General features: G+C 43.4%; 1 protein-coding gene across 1 annotated transcript in view; it reads right to left on the reverse strand.

Annotated features, from left to right (window-relative positions):
* Positions 1 to 20,084, reverse strand: part of LOC141134549 (epithelial sodium channel subunit alpha-like) — an 80,803-nt gene that overhangs the window by 13,756 nt on the left and 46,963 nt on the right. Inside the window, exons 7-8 of the mRNA XM_073624044.1 lie at positions 13,365 to 13,422; positions 9,731 to 9,789 (exon numbers count right to left, since the gene is read on the reverse strand). Of these exons, the coding sequence (XP_073480145.1) occupies positions 9,731 to 9,789; positions 13,365 to 13,422 (117 nt within the window). The remainder of the gene's footprint in view (positions 1 to 9,730; positions 9,790 to 13,364; positions 13,423 to 20,084) is intronic.

The following is a 20,084-nucleotide window of genomic DNA, read 5'->3' on the forward strand; positions in this document are numbered from 1 at the left end:
ACATGTGTGAGACTTTTACACAGCCTGGCCACATGCAGAGGCCCAACATTGAAGTAGCACATTCAGGCGTTCTAGGAGCATAAATTACACATCTAATCTCTCAACCACCTATTACACTTTTGAAGGCCCTGGAGGACCAGGACAATGGTAACGCCCACAAAGTGACCCCATTTTGGAAAGCAAAGACCCCAACGCATAATCTATGAGGCATAATGAGTCTTTTGAACGGTTCAGTTTTTTCCAGACGTTTTTGGAAAATGTAGAAAAAAAATGAAAACGCATTTTTTTTTACACAAAGTTGTCCATTTCTAGGATATTTCCAACACATAGCATTGACATAGCAAAAATGACACCCCAAAATATATTCTGCTACTCCTCCTGAGTATGGTGATACCACATGTGTGAGACATTTACACAGCCTGGCCACATACAGAGCCCCAACATTTAAGTAGCACATTCAGGATTTCTAGGAGCATAAATTACACATCTAATTTCCTTACAATCTATCACATTTTTGAAGGCCCTTCATATTTCTAACACATAGCATGAACATACCAAAAATTACACCCTAAAACACATTCTGCGGAGCAAAGGGTAAACAAAAGATTACCTGTGGGTTTAGTAGTGCAGTTGTCCACAGGAGGAGAGCCCTGATGCAGGCAGCAGGCAGGGACGTGGTCAGCGACAGTGAATGTAATTGTCCAGAAACGAAAAAGAACAGCGCCCTCTAAGTGCAGTATAAAGGCTGGTTTAATCGATAAAAAATGGTTTAAAAAACACTCACAAAGGTGAAGAGGCAATAGGCATGATATATCAACTGCTCCTGATGGCCAGGTGAGAGTGGGGGAGGTCCGTGAGATGTGGCGGTGGCTGTGCCTCCTGGATCAGATCCTATGCTGGTCACACTGCTGGTTCAGTTCACTGTGCTGTCCAGTGAATGGGAGAGAGGATCGGTGGATGACACTGCTCGCTGTGGCGGACGTCACTTCCGGGTCGGGTCAGCGGGAGGTGCTCGCGTTCGGGACATGCATGTCCCTTCCTCAAGTGACGTCCAATACAGCGAGCAGTGTCATCCACCGATCCTTCTCCTATTCACCGGACAGCACAGTGAATCAGCGGTGTGACCGGCATAGGGTCTGATCCAGGAGACACAGCCACCGCCACATCTCACGGACCTCCCCCACTCTCACCTGGCCATCGGGAGCGGATGATATATCATGCCTATTGCCTCTTCACCTTTGTGAGTGTTTTTAAAACCATTTTTTATCGATTAAACTAGCCTATATACTGCACTTAGAGGGCGCTGTTCTTTTTCGTTTCTCCGTTCCAGAGTTCTTGTTCATTCTTACTCCGAACTGGCAGCCCTCTGTGGACAGATTTATTTCCTTTGTATTTTGACATTCTAACTGTTTTTATATCGTTTTTAACCATTGTGTAGTGTCACTGTTCACCATACAGTGGCAAAACACTATCCGTACACTGCTGTCACATTGCTTCATGATTTTTACATATATGATTGTTGTAACTCGAGAGCGCCGTATTATTGTATTCTTTTTTCAATGGAATTGTCCAGGCAGCAGGCAGGAATATTGTCCATAGTCAACACAGGCAGGGATAATGTCCATATAGAGTCCAGGGTCAGTGCAAGTAGAGACATTGCCAGCAGTGCCAAAATATTGGTCCTGGTAGTAAGCAGGAACATGGTCCAAGTAGCAGGCTAGGAAAGAATGGGGACAGGGGTAGAGGCTTCTCCCACCCAAATCTCTTTGAAGACTCAGAGTCTCCAGACCCTAATCCGGGAATAAGAAAACTAAAAAATTAGTTTTCTTCATCAAGAAAAACATTTCTGGAGCCCCTCACATATGTGAGACCCCTGTGTTCCCACTAGCATAGCAGGGTAAATGATCAGTCCAAGAGGCAGGCAAAAAACGTGGTCAAACAGTCCAGGGTCAGTTCCAGAGCAGGCAGAGGTAGGTACAGTTTAGAGTTAGGCAGAAGCGTGGTCATATAACAGGCCAAGGTCAGTACCAGAGAAGGCAGAGGTATGTTTAACGTTAGGCAGAAGCTTGGTCATATAACAGGCCAAGGTCAGTTCCGGAGAAGGCAGAGGCATGTTTATCGCTAGGCAGAAGCTTGGTCATATAACAGGCCAGAGTCGGTCCTGGAGAAGACAGAGGTATGTACAGTTCAGTGCAGTGGCATAAGGGGTGTGGAGGAAAATGACAGGAAATGAGAATTACGTTTACCATACTTCCCTAATAATGTAGAGAAGTATGGTAAGGGTGAAATCATTCACCTATACAGAGGCCTGGTTGGGAAGGACATTGGGTACAATAATACGTGGTGTCTCTTCTAACTCCTCCTCTGGAGCACACCCGGCATTTCTTCTGACGTCTGTGGCCTGTTTCACGGGGGGATTTTCTCAGGAAAGCGGCGTTCGTGGAGTCTGCTCACGGAATCAGAGCAAATATTTTCTGGTGGGCTTTCAGGGTACAAAAGGGCGGAGATTACTTGTTCCTGGTAGTTCAGATAGGATACGGGGGTCTCAGTAGATTTTTGGTAAATAACATAAGTGTTTCAAAAGGCCAAACTGAAAAAATAAATGGACACTTTTTTATACCAATGACGGGATTTTCTTGTGGGAAGGTAGGGTTCATTTATCTAAACATTGAAGTCCTCTCCCCCATAAACAAATAATAGTCATAGATACAAGCTGGTTTCTGGATTGGGCCATTTCTTCTGGAGACTTCCACATAGGTGTCTTTATGGATTGCCATGAGCATGTGGGCGTTTCGTCTGTCCCTCCACTTGACAGCCAATAGCTCCTGGTTTCTGCAAAGACGCCGTCTCCCCTCGTCATAGCCTTTCATTGACGAGTTTTTGCGGGAAGCCCTTTCTATCGGCTCTTACTGTACCACATGCTGAGGTGTCCCTCCAGTGAAGATTGTGGAAGAGGGGCAAGCTTGTATAAAAATTATCCACATAAAGATGGTATCCCTTTCCAAGGAGTGGATAGTCAAGCTCCCAGACAACTTTGCCGCTGGCTCCAATATACTCTGGACATTCAGGGGGATGCAGTTGGGAGTCCTTCCCTTCGTACACCAGGAAGGCGTAAATGTACCCCGTGGCTCGGTCACAAAGTTTGTACATTTTAACTCCATATCGTTGCCCAGCCTGCCTGAGAATTTTACAAGGGACTCATCCACGGATATATCCTGGTCGGGGGTATATAACTGGGGGAATTTTTCAGAGAAATAATTTAGGAGTGGATGAATTTTAAATAATTTGTCAAAAGCTGGGTCATTTTGGGAAGGGCACTGGGTGTTGTCATAGTGGAGGAACCGCATGATCATAAGGTATCTTGATCTTGGCATAATGGATGAGAAGAGTGGCATGTGGTGGATGGGGTTGGTAGACCAATAGGAGTAAAATTTGTTTTTTTTGGTGAGTCCCATAGTAAAAGTTAAGCCTAAAAAAATGTTGAATTCCTGTACGGTAAGCTCTCTCCACTCAAAGGGATGGGCGTAACTAGAGCCAGGGTTGCTTACTATGTACTGCTGTGCATTGAGGTTGCACTGGGCTACAATGGATGATAGTAGTCTTCGGTGAAAATCAAATGAAGAAAATCAAGCATGGCAAAATCATCGGTGTTCACCTGGACACCTGGCTAGGCGGTGAAAGGGGGGATTTTTGAAGGGCATAGGGAAGGCTGGCATGGCCCCTATCCATTTAGGGCTGAGATAACATCCTACTGGTGCTTGGCCTTTGTTGCAGTAGCACTGTGCTTGAGGTTGATGGCACTGCGCTTGAGGTGGACGGCCCTGCGCTTGAGGTGGACGGCCCTGCGCTTGAGGTGGACGGCCCTGCGCTGCTGGTAGTAGGCTGCTGCTCCATGCCAGAATGCCTTCTTTTCATGGGCACACGTTCCTCTTCCTCTGTAGAAGACCCACTGCTTGTAATGGGTTTATAGGTCGAATCAGAATCTGACTGAGACTCAGAGAGCTCCCCGTTGCTTAGGCTGAGAATCTGGTAGGCCTCCTCACTGGTAAAAATGTTTTTTCCATACTGGTGACTGTGTTGCGATTCTAGACAGGTGTGGCTGCACTGCTGGGTACTGGTGAGGGTGCACTGCTGGGTGCTGGTGAGGGTGCACTGCTGGTTACTGGTGAGGCTAAACTGCTAGGTACTGGTGAGGCTAAACTGCAGAGTACTGATGTACACTATTGGGCAATGTAGTGGCACTAATGAGTTTCACAGATGGGCACGGTAGTGGCACAGATGGGCACAGTTGGCACCGATTGGCATTGTAGTAGAACAGATGGTACAGGTGAGCACTGTGGTGGCACTGGTAGGCACAGGTGGCACTGGTGGGCACAGGTGGTACCGGTGCGCACAGGCGGCCCTAAAGGGCACGGGCGGCACTGATGTGGCACAGGCGGCACTGATGTGGCACAGATGAGCACTGATGGGCACTTGGGGCACTGATGGGCACTGGTGTGGCACTGATGGGCACTGTAGTGGCACTGGTGTGGCTCTGGTGGCACTGGTTTGGCACAGAGGTGGCACAGAGGTGGTACAGTGGGAGCACTGTATAGCACTGCTGGGCACTGCTGGCACAATTATAATAATCACAACTTACAATATGGCACTCGATCGCTCTCCTCTCCACTCACACTGTATCGGTGTGAGGAGAAGAGTGCGTTGAACTTCCAGTGACCCTGCAGTGCTGACATTTGTTATCGCTCCGTCATTGGACAGAGCAATCACGTGGTAAAGGGCTGCTGTCATTAGCCGTTTACCGCGATCCGTGTTGTGCCAGGTCCCGCAGACCCAGCGAGCACGGATGTTCCCGTGTGCGTGCCCCAGGGGGTGGGAGCGCGATTCTGGGAGGACGCCAATGTACGCCCTCCCGGAGTTATTGAGCCGTACTGTAGCCATCATTCGGCTATAGTGCGGTCGGTAACAGGTTAAGGGTAACCATCCTCACCTGTGGTCTGTTTGCTTGTAATTAGTGTGTGTATAAAAGGTCAATGAGTTTCTGGACTCCTGACAGACCCTTGCATCTTTCATCCAGTGCTGCACTGACGTTTCTGGATTCTGAGTCATGGAGAAAGCAAAAGAATTGTCAAAGGATCTGAGGGAAAAGATAGTTGAACTGTATAACACATGAAAGGGATATAAAAACATATCCAAGGAATTGAGCATGCCAATCAACACTGTTCAAACTCTAATCAAGAAGTGGAAAATTAGGGGTTCTGTTGAAACCAAACGACAGTCAGGTAGAACAACTAAAAATTCATCCACAATTGCCAGGAAAATTGTTCGGGATGCAAAGAAAAACCCACAAATAACTTCAGGAGAAATACAGGACTCTGAAAACATGTGGTGTGGCTGTTTCAAGATGCACAATAAGGAGGCACTTGAAGAAAGATGGGCTGCATGGTTGAGTTGCCAGAAGAAAGCCATTACTACGCAAATGCCACAAAGTATCCCACTTATAATAAGCCAAACAGCACAGAGACAAGCTTCAAACCTTCTGGCACAAAGTCATTTGGAGTGATGAGACCAAAATTGAGCTTTTTGGGCACAACCATAAACGCTAGATTTGGAAAGGAGTCAACAAGGCCTATGATGAAAGGTACACAATTCCTACTGTGAAACACGGAGGTGGATCGCTGATGTTTTGGGCATGCGTGAGCTACAAAGGCACAGGAAATTTGGTCAAAATTGATGGCAAGATGAATGCAGTATGTTATCAAAAAATACTGGAGGAACATTTGCATTCATCAGCCAGGAAGCTGCGCATGGGACATACTTGGACATTCCAACATGACAATGATCCAAAACACAACGCCAAGTGGACCTGTCATTGGCTACAGCAGAATAAAGGTTCTGGAGTGGCCATCTCAGTCTCCCGACCTCAATATCATTGAGCCAATCTGGGGAGATCTCAAACATGCAGTTCATGCAAGACAGCACAAGAATTTACAGGAACTGGAGGCTTTTTGCCAAGAGGAATGGGCAGCTTTACCATCTGAGAAGATAAAGAGCCTCATCCACAAATACCACAGAAGACACGGTATTAAGAACTGGGGTATGTAAACTTTTGATCAGGGTCATTTAGTAGTTTCTGTTGTGATTATGATTTAAAAAGAGTAAACACAGTTGATTGATAATAAATGGCTTCAGCCAAACACTAACCATGAGTGAAAGAAAAGTTTTTGTGTTATTCATATTCTCTGAAAAATGGCCAAGAAATCATAAATTCTGCCAGGGTATGTAAACTTTTATTATACCATCGTTTGTAGACTCTATAACTTTCCTACAGACTAAATAATAAACGCTGATTTGCTACACTGAATTGTAGCAGAATACATTTTGGTCTAAATTTATGATGAAAGATTATTCATTTGCAAAATTTTATAACAGAAACGAAGCAAAACATGTTTTTTTTTCAAAAATTTTGCAAAAAGAAAAAAAAAAACAGTGGTGGACAGGGAGGATTTACCCCCTTAATGACCAGGCCATTTTTTGCGAATACAGCACTGCATTACTTTAACTGACAATTGCACGGTTGTGCGATGCTGTACCTAAATAAAATGAATGTCCTTTTTTCCCCCTCAAATAGAGCTTTCTTTTGATGGCATTTGATCACCTCTGCAGTTTTTGAAAAAAAAATTTGAAAAAAACACCAATAATTTTTACTTTATGCTATAATACATATCGAATAAAAAAAAAAATGTAAAAAATCGAATTTATTCATCAATTTAAGCCAATATTCATTCTGCTACCTTTTTTAGTAAAAAATCTCAATACAGGCGATCCCCTAGTTACAAACATCCAACTTACAAACGGAGGGAGACAACAGGAAGTGAGAGGAAATCTACCCCTAGAAGGGAAATTCACTCCTGTAATAGTTATTATAGGAAAAAGGTACCTCCACTGATTCTTTATCACCAATCCTTGTTTCCACAACAACCCAAAATTTACAAAATTCAATTGTCATTGGGACAGAAAGTGAGGTGTAATCTTCTTAACAAGGGCACAGACAGCAAAACAAATGTTACTGGGGTGTTAACCCTTCCCTATGTTATCCAAAAAGCTTAAAAATTGTTTTTTTGGCTGGAGCTACACTTAAAGAATTTACTTGTTCTGACTTACAAACAGATTCAGCTTAAGAACAAACCTACATACCCTATCTTGTTTGTAACCTGGGGACCGCCTGTAAGTGTATATTGATTGGTTTGCGCAAAAGTTATAGCGTCTACAAAATATGGGATATTCTTATGGGATTTTGTATTTATTTATTTTTTTTTACTAGTAATGGCAGCGATCAGAGATTTTTAGCAGGACTGAGGCATTGCGGCGGGCAAATCAGACATCTAACTGACACTTTTTTGGGATCCAGTGACATTATTACAGTGATCAGTGGTAAAAATTTGCACGGTTACTGTACTAATGACACTGGCAGGGAAGCGGTTAACACCAGGGGAGAACAAAGGGTTAAGTGTGTCCCTAGGGGATGCTTTCTTGCTGTGTGGGGGGATGGACTGACTGTATGAACAGAGAGATCCGTGTTCCTGACTAGCAGGAACACAAGGTCTCTCTGTTCATACCTGACAGGATGGCGATCTGCCTTGTTTACATCGGCAGGCTGCCGTCCTGTCTCTCTGGGGAACGATCGCAGGTGGATAGCGGACATCTCGTCCACTGGACCCACTAAATGGCTCCCCCGCTGGCCAATCGGCACGAGCGATACGTCGTTTCACGCAGCCATGCCATGTTGCCGCAGTATATCTGCGGTAGGTGGTCGGCAAGAAGGTAAATACTGCCAAAAGGAAGCTCTATTTGTGTGAAAAAAATGTTAAAAAATGAGTTTGGGTAGAGTGTTGCATGACCACGCAATTGTCATTCAAAGTGCGACATTTGAATATTGGCCTGGGCAGGAAGGGGGTGAAAGCGCACGATATTGAAATGGTTAACAGTGCAAGAGTGTCTTCTCTTGACATTTGGGCTTCTCTGCATTGCACAGGTTCTAGATGGAAGGAGCATGACATCACACATGCATGACATCACACTTGCCTAGGTAACTCTGGCGGAATACTATCAACGCAAAATTAGTATGGGCGGGGGGGCGGACATCGTAAGTGGACCTTGCATTGTTCTGCTATAAATTAACAAGTGAAAGAGTTTTGTAATATCTGTTTAGGAAGTGCAAAAAAAAGAAAAAGAAAAAGAAAAAAAAAGTGATCTTGATTTTGCCAAAAGTTGGGTAAACTTGTAACGTCCCGTGCACTTTACCACTTCTGCACTGTTAACCATTAAAAGCCCTAACCAGTTCTCTCTGTATACCCCTCATAATATGGGGATGAGGGGGGGGGGGGTCTCCTGTAGTTCTAACACATTTCCAGTGCTCCCCCAAAAATGGTGTTACCCCAGGATAGGACGTCGCACATCTATGGGCTGGTAAGCTGCAAAATAATACATTTTTGTTCTTGGGTTTAAAAATACTTTACAATAATGCTATAAAGGTTTTACACAGACAGAAAATAGGGCAACATTGCTCTTTTCATGCATTCTTGATTGACAAGAAGATGTATGACATCAGTGTAATTTTTGTGTAAATGCAGATATCATCTGAAGCAGCTAATGTTTGGGGTAATTGGAGGGTGGGTTATTTTATTATCGAATTTTTCAGTTTTTAAATTCTTGTTTTATTTTGCTAAACTTTATTTTGTTTGTTTTTTTTTGTTTTGTTTTTTCTTTTTTTCGTTATGAGGTGGGTGGGTGGGGGTGAATCACACCTTGAAGAACCTGAAATATCCCACCAATGGGTCACTCAGAATAGAGCTAATTTTCCTCTTGCTAGTAACTATTTTTATTATTTTGTTTCCCCACTGAACAGAGATTGGTTACTTATTTATCAAAACTATCAATACACTAAGGTCCAGTAAGGAAATAGACAAAAGACTTTAGTACAAGGTTAACAGAATTTAAAAATGAAATCTAGGGACACCCTACTGGCCACACCCAATTTATTCATGTCCACAAAACTAAGCTCTCATTTGTAGCCATTCCCAGAAAGTCAGGCCCCATTTTTAACAAGTCCTGCTATAACTGACCACAGACTTTTGGGACAAGAGGCAGGCATTGGGGGTATATATACTTTGGGCACCATAAGAATGAGAATGATGTACCAGACTACATGCAAATTGTGGGTATGGCCTACCTGTGGTACCTTGTGGGTGGAGCTTGAAGGCGTTTGGTTAACTAAAACTCAAGCCTACGCTGCTGTGAGTCAAGAGATTGTAAAAACATATCGCAGGGGTCAGGATTATTTATTTACTGTTTCTTTAACTAGGCTGTTTGGGCCAAGTTGGCCCCAAAAAATATTTTCTACACTAACAGGTATGCCCACTGGGTACGCTGTATAAACTGTAAGTAGCCTCAGCTATGTACAATATATAGACTTGTTTTCAGGCATGAAAGGGGAACTTCCCATCTCACACTTGGAACAAAATAAAGTTGGGCTGAGCAGCACTTGGCCATTCATAGGCAGCTTTGTATTCTCTGAATAAATACAAAGCTTCTTCTGCAGGGCTGCAGTTAGAACATATTCAATGTAACACACCTACAAATTACCTTGTTAAAGAGCTGTATTCTCAAAATATATATGTGGTGGTATACATATGCATATAGCAATACTGTAAATAAGGGCATTCAGGCTCACCTTAAATTTTCCACATCTTCATAGCCGTGTCTGATTTGAATGTGCTGTGAAAAGTAATCCTGATAAATAAAAACAAAGCATATATAATATCTCTAGCTGTGATTTATGTACATGTTTTTGCAATCTGTGTATATATAATTATTAGTTTTCAATGAATTTTATGAAACCATGCCTAAATAAGGAAACTAAAGGCCCGTACGCATGATCCGAATATTGGACGAAAACGGTCGTCCAATGAAGAATTGTACGATTTTCGGATCGTGTGTACACTACTTTCGACATCCGATCACGACAGTTCAGCTAATATTATTTGATTGCACATACACGAAAATTTTCCTCGTACGATTCCAGATCATACGATTTTCGTTTAGTCAGTATAGTTGTCGTCCAAAAATACAATACAAATACATTACAACACGTGACATCACTTCCGTTTTTTTTTCTGTCGTACGAGAATTTTCATGATTTTATATACCTATTCAATTTCTACTTGTGACTATTAAGCGATAACGGTTGTACGATCTGTCGTACGAAATTCGGATCGTGTGTACAGGCCATAAGGGGGGAGATTAACTAACACTGGTGCACACAGAATCTGGTGCAGCTGTGCATAGTAACCATTCAGCTTCTAACTTCAGCTTGTCCAATTAAGCTTTGCCAGTACAACCTAGAGGCTGATTGGTTACTATGCATAGCTGCACCAGATTCTGTGTGCACCAGTTTAATTTATTCTCCCTCTAAGTGATTTTAAAAACATGTACCTCAAAATATATTCAGCTAGCCACATACAAAAGGTATCTCCTATATCTCTATTTTCCTACTGCTACCCATGGCTAACATGGTACAACATTTTAGGAAACATCTGTCTATCCAGCCTACTGTAGGCTATCTATTTTAGTTTTTGAAGGTGCCCTAAACTTTGTGGTAAGAAGAAGAACAGCAACAAATACCCAGGATGTTTTTTTTAAGCAGTGTGAATGGCTAGTGTGGGTTTAAGCCATTAAAGGGAATATATTAGGAAGCAAAAATAAATAAACTAGGCCACATATGTGTGTTGGGACATTGGAATAGGATGTACTTTGCTGTAAGTACTTTCAGTGCCCTAGAAAATATATGCAGCCCAGACTCGTTCCCTTCACACCTTTGCTTGCTCTAATGCCTTAACACAACACAGAGTAACGTGCAAGGCTCAGTTCACAAATCTAACAGACCAGGATAAGTATCCTTATTTAAAAAAAGGTGACAGGTATTTTATGTTGAGTTTAAAGTGGATGTAAACCCACTCTCATCATTTCTAAATTACTTCCATAGTGCTTATCTATAAAGATATACATGCCTCCTGCATGTATCCTTACCTGTCAAATATCTCCCCTTTAGCTGTTTGTAGCCCTGCAATATTCCGGATTCTGTCGGCGGGTCTGTTGTCCAGGGCTCGGTGGGCGGAGTCGTGATATCAGTAGACTCCCCGCCCACCTCTACACTCCCCTTGGCCAGACAACAATATTTTTTACACTGAACTACTACTGGTCTCATGGATTATGCCCCATGATCACTAACATCCAGTCAAAACCCAGGAAAGTCACCACATGACTTCAGCATGCCCAATCATCCTGAGGTGTGGAGCAGCCAATCCTGGGAGAGCTGGAGAAGAAAGGAGGGGGGATGTGAAGTGCACAGAATGCCTCTCTCACACTTGTGCATGAGATAAGGAAATCACCTGTCACTCACAGCATAGAGGAGGAAGCACACCTATTTCTCTGTATGTCAGTTTTTATCTTACTGAAAAGATAAGAGGATTCCTCAGAGCTGGATTAACTCTTCGTGGCAAGACTGGGCACAGATGCAATGACATCCTCTGCTGTAACAGATATGAGTCTTAATTTAAAAAAAAAAATTGGGGGTTTACATCCACGTTAATGAAAATTGTCATATGGCTTAAAACACACTGCCTTAAAGTAGAACTAAAGTGTAATAATAAAAATAAACGATGAGCACTCTCAGGCTCTTAATTGGGGAAAAGACAATGAACTAAACCCCTCAATTTAACTATTTCCCAAAACAGTTACTTCCAAGGTATGCCATGCATGATAACTGTCACAGTTGCCTGTACTTTCAACTGAACTGTCAAGCCATCTAATGGCTGGTATCATAACTGATCACATGTGGAGCACCATGGCAAATGCAGATTAAACAGAGGCTATGATGGCAGTTTCCTTAGCTGTAAAGGATAGGAGGGTTTAGTTTTGCTTTAAGCTGGTGTTCAAGCTTTGTCAATTGGGCCTACTGTGTGTGAATGATGCTTAATACACAAGCACAATAGATGCTAACAGGAGTATACTGCAGTACACCACAATCTGCATACCATGTGTTGTAATCCTGTTCAATAAAAATTATGTTTTATGACTCTTTTTCTGCATTGGCATTTGGAATGGGCTACCCCAACATGATTAATGTTAAGCTGTGTAAAACTGTGAAGTGAGCCTAATGGAGCACTAAGCAGTGTCTATCTGTGTATAATTTTTTTTTGTCTTAGATCAATGCAGTAGACAAACTCAGCTTTGCACTGCTATTTGCACAAATCCCAGTGATGCTTCAAGGGTTCAGCAGCTATTTTCATGTTGTACTTTTAAACGAAATTTATTACTGGCAGCAGTGTGTTGGCTGTCATTGACACACTTTTTACAAATCTTGATTTCCAAATGTATTTGACTTTATTTTGTGGTTAATCACTGACGAGAAAAAAGCATGCAGCAAGTAAGATCAGTAAGTGAAGTCAGACCACCTGACCTATATACGTTTTCCAGATAAGTAACCCTAGGTTCACACATATTCAGCTCTGTGAGCTTCCGTGCCTCCCGAAGTGCAGGGAAAAGGTCCCTGCAGCATTTTAGAAATCACAGTCCACACGGGAACTGCAAGAGCAGTGCGGTTGCAATTTCCAGTGAGAGCGATGTGCAATTAAGATTAATGGCACTCGCATGCATCCAGCACGTTTTTCTGCGTGGGAGGTTGCGGCTGCAGGAACAGGTACGGAACCGCATTGGGAACCACCCGCACAGATGTGAACCTAGGGTGACTCAGAAATGACCAAAGCCAATGTGTTAGCATTAGAGCCAGGAAACCAGTATTTTCAGAAGGAGAGGTCAGTAATGACAATCTGCACATTATTCTCAATACATGTTTCCTTTAAAACAAAGACTTACTGAGAGAATGGCCGAGACCACAATTGCTGGTCTTCTTCTGAAGATGTTGGTTGCCTAGGTATTACCTTGGCCCACTTCATTACTTTCTGAGTCTCTGACTTGGAACAAGTATGCAGATCAGTTAAGTCAGAGTAAAGTCAGAAGCCCCTATATGCATGCATAACAATTCTTTGGCTTTCAGCTTACAAACAAATTTCTTCACTCACAATGATGCAGAGTAGGTCAACCTATCTTTTCATTTAATATTCATGATCACTTTGAATATCCAGTTATGTTCTAGAAAAAAAAATCCTTTTTTTGAATTCCCCCCACACATGATTGGGAAGTCAAAGGGAACCCAGCTTCACTGTATTTACCAATGGTAACCATACATTTTTATTCTTTAGTAAAATAATTTATATATTGTATGTTTTTGTTTTAGCTAAACTTACCAAATATTTACTGCTTGGCCATTGTGATGAAGACAGCGTGAGTTGAAAATTCTCTTCCCTAGCAATAAATAAATATTTACTTTGAATATATTGTCATATCAAATACCTTTACAAGATATATTATCAATCTGTTATATTTTGTGTTTTTTTTTTTTAGGAAACATACAGTAGAAGAGTGACAGCAAGTGGTTCAGTAGAAGAGAGGATGGCCAAATGGTCCATCGAGTCAACCTTGTTTTATTTTTTATTTATTTATTTATTTATTTTTAGTATAGATCCATGTTTGTCCCAAGCATGTTTGAATCCACTTATTGTTGACTGATTTACTACCTCTGCTAGAAGACTCTTCCAAACATCAACTACTCTGTCGGTAAAATAATACTTTCTAAGATTAGTTTTAAACATTCCTCCTGCTAATCTGAAGTCATGTACTTGATCTTGGCTTCATATTGGAAGTCCTGCCCTCTTGAACTTGATGTATTGAAAGATTTCACTTATGTCTCTAGCAAGGTTACTTTGTGGTATAAGCAAGGAAGCTGAGACTTCTGCAGTGTGTAAATGTGCTTTTACTATACAAAGATGCTGTACATACAAAACTATTACAATATTAGGAATACAATACAAGACTGACAGATATCTATAACAAGCAAAATGCCTAGCAAATGAACAGCCTATGGTCTTTAACAGTACAAATACACTTAAGAGTTCACTTAACTTTGGTTACTGTATGTTTGTGATCTCCATTGGCAACAATTCTCCTTGAGACCAGGCACGTTCTTCTATCATGATTGGCTTCTGATCTTAAAACATGATGAGCCCTTAGCTTATGCCTGAATCCCCCTTTTATGTGTCAGGCTGTTTACCATAGTTACCAAACAACAGAAAACATACCTTGTTTACTCTAGCTGTAGAAACAATGGACTGTTGAAACTGTCAATTGAATACAACAATGGCATCTAGGTACCCATTGTATGCAGCAGCATTTGTTTGAGAAATATCTACTCAAGCCAAAACCTGACAGTAATCTGATTTCTATTAATAATAATAATGTAATATTGTCCCATGTAATGTTATGTCTGATTAATATAAAAAATCATATTTTAACAAACGCAACACAGTCTTCCCCTTCCCTTTTCTTTCCTTCAGACTGTACATATTAAGTTCCTGAAGTCTCCCTTGGTATCAGTGGCGGTGCGTCCATAAAGGGGGCAGGAGCGCCGCCCCCTCTCTCCTGTCACCTCTCTTTCACCATAGATAGATTCATGCATTGCATGAATCTATCTATGGTCGCCGCTTCCGCCCCCTATTCAGGTGTCCGGCCCCTTGTCGAGCGCCGGGCACCTGAATTACAGCGGCGGGTTTTTTGGAAGCGCCTGATTAGAGCCGTGGGCTCTAATAGGCTTACAAAATGGTAAACAGCAGGCGCAATGTTGTGCGTTCGCTGTTTACTAGGTGTTAGGAAAACGAATAAATCGATTGACCCGCCTCTCAGCCAATCAGGTGCTCGGGTCTGGTTACCTGTCACCTGATTGGCTGAAACAACAGGCGCTGTGATTGGATGCCTGATAGAGAGGACCGGAGACATCGAGGAACGTGGACGTGGAGGACGCCACCGTGACCTGCTGCAAGACAGGTAAGTCTCAACTCCCGGGCAATGCACACTGGCAGCATTTGATGGGGCACATTACCGGCAATTGATGGGCACACTGGCAGCAATTGATGGGCACACTGGCAGCAATTGATGGGCACAGTAGCAGCAATTGATAGGGCACAGTAGCAGCAATTGATGGGCACAGTGGCAGCATTTTATGGGCACACTGGCAGCAATTGATGGGTACAGTAGCAGCGTTTGATGGCACAGTGGCAGCAATTTATGGGTACAGTGGCTGCGTTTGATGGGCACAGTGCCTGCGCTTGATGGGCACAGTGGCTGCGTTTGATGGGCACAGTGGCTGCATTTGATGGGCACAGTGGCTGCATTTGATGGGCACAGTGGCTGCAATTGATGTTTTTTTTTTCAGATTGTTTGCGCCCCCCCCCAAAAAAATTTGAGTATCAGCCGCCACTGGTTGGTATGCTTCATCCCTCATACCTTGCAGCATTTTGTTGCCCTTCTTTGGACTCGTTCTATCTTATTAGCATATTTTTGTAAGAAAGGCCTCCAGAATTGGATACAGTATTCTAAATGAGGTCTAACTGAACATCTACAGTATATAGGTGAATCAGAACTTCCTTTCCCCCGCTGGTGACCCCTCTAGTGAGGCATTCAAGAATTCTATTTGCTTTTCCCACTGGCTGGTCACACTGTTTTCTCCTTATGTAATCATCTGAGATAAGTGCTCCTAGATCTTTTTCTTCTGTAGTGCTGGCTAACACTGTACCCCCAATATTGAAGTCTATCAAGGGATCCTTTTTTCTAAAGACTGGGTTCACACCATCGCTGCATGCGGCTACCAGCAGGGGTCTGGTGTGTCCTGGTTTCATTGTTTCAGGTGCGATTTCAGTGAATTTTTGGCTGAATTCGGACCTGAAACGGACCAAAAGACACACAGGGCCCCTGTGCAAATTCGCACCAGAGCCGCAGCGTAGATTTGTGAACTGGCTCCACAGAGGGGTTCCATGTTACAGACACCTCCAGGTATATCAATCGTCACGGACCCATCATGCCCCAGGCAGTGAAGTCACAGGGGGCGGGGCCTCCAGGTGACGTCATCTGATGGCCACTCCCCATAGTTATCTAAGAAATGCTTGACATTGGTGTGGGTCGTCAGCGGGAGCGGTGGCGGAGGAAGAAGAACACCGGACAAAGAAGACAGGAGAAAGAAGAAGACTGGAAGAAGGAGCGGGAGAAGGAGAAGACCAGAGGAAGAAGGAGGAGACCGGAGGAAGAAGCAGGAGAAGCCCAAAGGAGGAAGAAGTGGGGAAGAAGAAGACAATTTTAATAAAGGACTTGTCAAAAACTGTCCATTGTCTTGTCACACTACACTACTTTTTTTGGTGAATAGGTAGGGGTACGATGTACCCGATTCCCATTCACATAGGGGGAGCTGGGATCCGGGGGCCCCCTTGTTAAAGGGGGCTTCCAGATTACGATAAGCCCCCCGCTCACAGACCCCAACAACCACCGGCCAGGGTTGTCGGGAAGAGGCCCTTGTCCCCATCAACATGCGCACAGCCCCCCCTGCCCCAAAGCACCCACCCACCCATGTTGAGGGAATACGGTCTGGTATGGTTAAGGGGGGTGCTTGCTCGTCCCCTCCCTTTCCTGACCTGCCGGGCTGCATGCTCAGATAAGGGTCTGGTATGGATTTTGGGGGGACCCCATGGCATTTTCTTTTTCAATTTTGGTGTGAGGGGTCCCCTCCAAATCCGTACTAGACCTAAGGGCCTGGTATGGACCTGGGGGGGACCCCACGCAGTTTTTTTTCATAATTTGTTTTTTAGCCAGCAATTCTTTTTTTTTACATTCAGCTGTCAGTGGGGAAGCCCGCTGACAGCTGATGACTCATCAGTTGTTAGGAACGCAGCGGCCGGCTTCCCGACCCTCTCCTTAGCAACCAGCTATATACAGTGAAAAGAAAAAACGCAAGTTGTGGCAAAATCACTGTAAAAATGCGGTACTTGCGTTTTGGATGTGGGTCCATTGAAGTCTATTACATGCAAAACGCTGCATTTTGCGTGAAAAAAGGCCCTGAGCCTTTTCAAAAACGCAGAGGCACAAAAATGCATTGTTGTGAACGTGTTCCATAGGAAGCCATGTTAAAAAAACTCCCTGCATTTCTGCAAAATGCATCAAAAAACGTATTAGTGTGAATAAAGCCTAATACACACCTTTGTATCATCAGCAAAGAGACATAACTTATCTATAAAACCTTTAGGCCTAGTTTACACCTATGCAGGTTGCAGTTTGCATATTCCGGGTGCATTTTGCGTTTTTCAATACACGTTTTTGATCCATTGAAGTCTATGGAACCAAAAGCCAGAAAAAAGTCCCTGGCCCTTTCTATAAAATGCACAGATGTGAGCTACATCCATAGGAAACCATGTTAAATGGACTGTAGTGTGTTTCTGCACAACTTGCTTCGACTTTAACACATTAAAGTGCTTACTGCTTCTAAGCAAGCCCTTAGTTATATCACTTACATATAGATTAAATAGAACAGGACTTAGTACAGACCCTTGTGGTACATCAATAGTGACTGGTCTCTGGTCCGAGTGAACCCCATTTAGAATCACACGCAGGTATCTTTCCTTTAGCCAGCTGCAAATCCACTGAACAACCCAAGGGTTAAGTCTTAGCTGGTACAACCTTTGTGTTAGTTAGGTCATTATGTGGAGCTCTATCAAATGCTAAAATAAAGATATGCTATGTCTACAGCACCGCCCTGGTCCAAAACATTACTGATATAGTCAAAAAATTAAACCAGATTAGTCTGACATGATATGCCCTCAGAAAAGCCATGCTGCTTTGGGGCCATCAAATAGGGTGCTTTTAAAGTGGAGTCTTTAAATTGGTGCCCTCAATTTTTTTCTTTAAGTCAGCAGCTACAAATACTGCAGCTGCTGACTTTTACCGACTTGACCCTCGGCTCCGGGTGGAGGCGTCGGCACCTTTAGTAAGGGAATCAGGAAGTGAAGCCTTGCTGCTTCACAGCCTGGTTCCCTACTGTGCATGTGCGAGTCTCGCTGCGCGTTCTGAGTGGTCCCTGCTGTCTTCTGGGACCTGCGTGTCTCCCAGAAGACAGCGGGGGGGACGGAGGAGGGGCCAGACATGGTGTAGATCGCCACGGATTCTGCAGCAATCTATCGCCGGAAGTGGGAGCAAATACTTGTCTTAGACAGGTATCTGCTCCCCCCTGAAAGGTGCCAAATGTGACATTGGAGAGGGGAAGACCCGGATAAGCGGAAGTTCCATTTTTGGGTGGAACTCCGCTTTAAATGATGAACAAGGCAAAACTTTTTTTTTTTACGTTTTGGATAGAGTAAAGGAGGGTTATAAACCCTGCTAGTTTTTTTTTTTTTGCCATCTGTGTCCCATTGGGGAGATTTACTGCCACATATCCAAAACAAGAAGTCAGAAGAAATCCCTGCAAATTAAGGGAATCCATTGCCCCCCCCCCCCCCCCCTTCCCCCCAGGTCACCAGAACTAGTGTCCCTATTGGAAGATTTCCCCTCTATTACTGTTCTGGGGACAACCCAAAATTTGGGATTTTCTTTTACTTTCATTTTTGATGATAATGGTAAACAGAACAAATAGAGAGGGTGAATCTCCCTAATGGAAGCATCGGTAGCAATACTAATCTGGCAGGTGTTCTGATCCCTCTCCTTACTATGTCCAAAACTAAAGTTATGCTTTAAAGCAGTATTAAACCCAAAAGCAAGCATTTGTTATATTGCAGCTTACCAATTCACAGATGTAGTCTGTGCATTTGTTTTCTTTTAGGCTTTCTCTCTCTTATTTTCAGCTGGTGATTCAGCCAGTAAGTCAGTTGTTTTTCAACAGAACATCCTGTCCTACAGATGTAGTAGTTAGAGGGTTGAGACAAACCAGTTAACACTGATGGGGGGCTTACAATGATCAGCTTTTATTTCTTTATGTAAAACCTTTATCCCAAAGAAACAAAACTGTTATGCCCTGTACACACTGTCGGACATTGATCTGACATTCCGACAACAAAATCCATAGATTTTTTTCCGACGGATGTTGGCTCAAACTTGTCTTGCATACACACGGTCACACAAAGTTGTCATAAAATCCGATCGTTCTGAACGCAGTGACGTAAAACACGTACGTCGGGACTATAAACGGGGCAGTAGCCAATAGCTTTCGTCTCTTAATTTATTCTGAGCATGCGTGGCACTTTGTCCGTCGGATTTGTGTACACACGATCGGAATTTCCGACAACAGATTTTATAGCAAGCTCTCAAACTTTGTGTGTCGGAAATTCTGATGGAAAATGTGTGATGGAGCCTACACACGATCTGAATTTCTGACAACAAGGTCCTATCACACATTTTCCATCGGAAAATCCGACCGTGTGTACAGGGCATTAATGTAACTGCTTAAAAAAGTGTTAGGTGAAGTTTGGCTTCAATTTACTTAGTGTATCTAAATCTGCTAGTGAATTTAACACTACCCTCCCCAAGACTGACAATGCTGTTGTCTAAAAATGTCTCAGTTGCTACTTCATCCAGGGTGTAGACACCCTAATACAGGAGGTGTGTTACTGGCCAGATCACCAGGTGAAAACAGAGGACATCCTCCCATGATTGCGCTTCCTACGTGCTCCCTGCGGCGCACATCAGCACAGATTTGTGATTGCTGTGTCCTAAGGACACATCTAATCACATATCGGGGTAAAGAGCCAATCACAGCGGCTCCTTACCATATGACCAGCTGTGTCCAATCACAGCTAATCACAGTGTAAACAGTATTTGCCGGTTATAGTCAGTCCTCTCCTCACGCTGACAGCGTGTGAAGAGCGGAGAGCTGATAACTGGCAAATCCACACAGGGAAATCTATACCAAACAGTGCAGCTCCAACTGTGCCAATCAGTGCTGCCATTCAGTGCCCATTAGTGATGCCTGTCAGTGACCGTCAGTGATGCCTGTCAGTGCCACCTATCAGTGCCGCCCATCAGTGCCTCCTCATCAGTGTCCATCAGTGCAGCCTAATAGTGCCCATCAGTGCAGCATATCAGTGCATATCAGCGCAGCC

Source organism: Aquarana catesbeiana, linkage group LG03 (assembly GCF_042186555.1).
Source record: "Aquarana catesbeiana isolate 2022-GZ linkage group LG03, ASM4218655v1, whole genome shotgun sequence".
Lineage (NCBI taxonomy): Eukaryota > Metazoa > Chordata > Amphibia > Anura > Ranidae > Aquarana > Aquarana catesbeiana.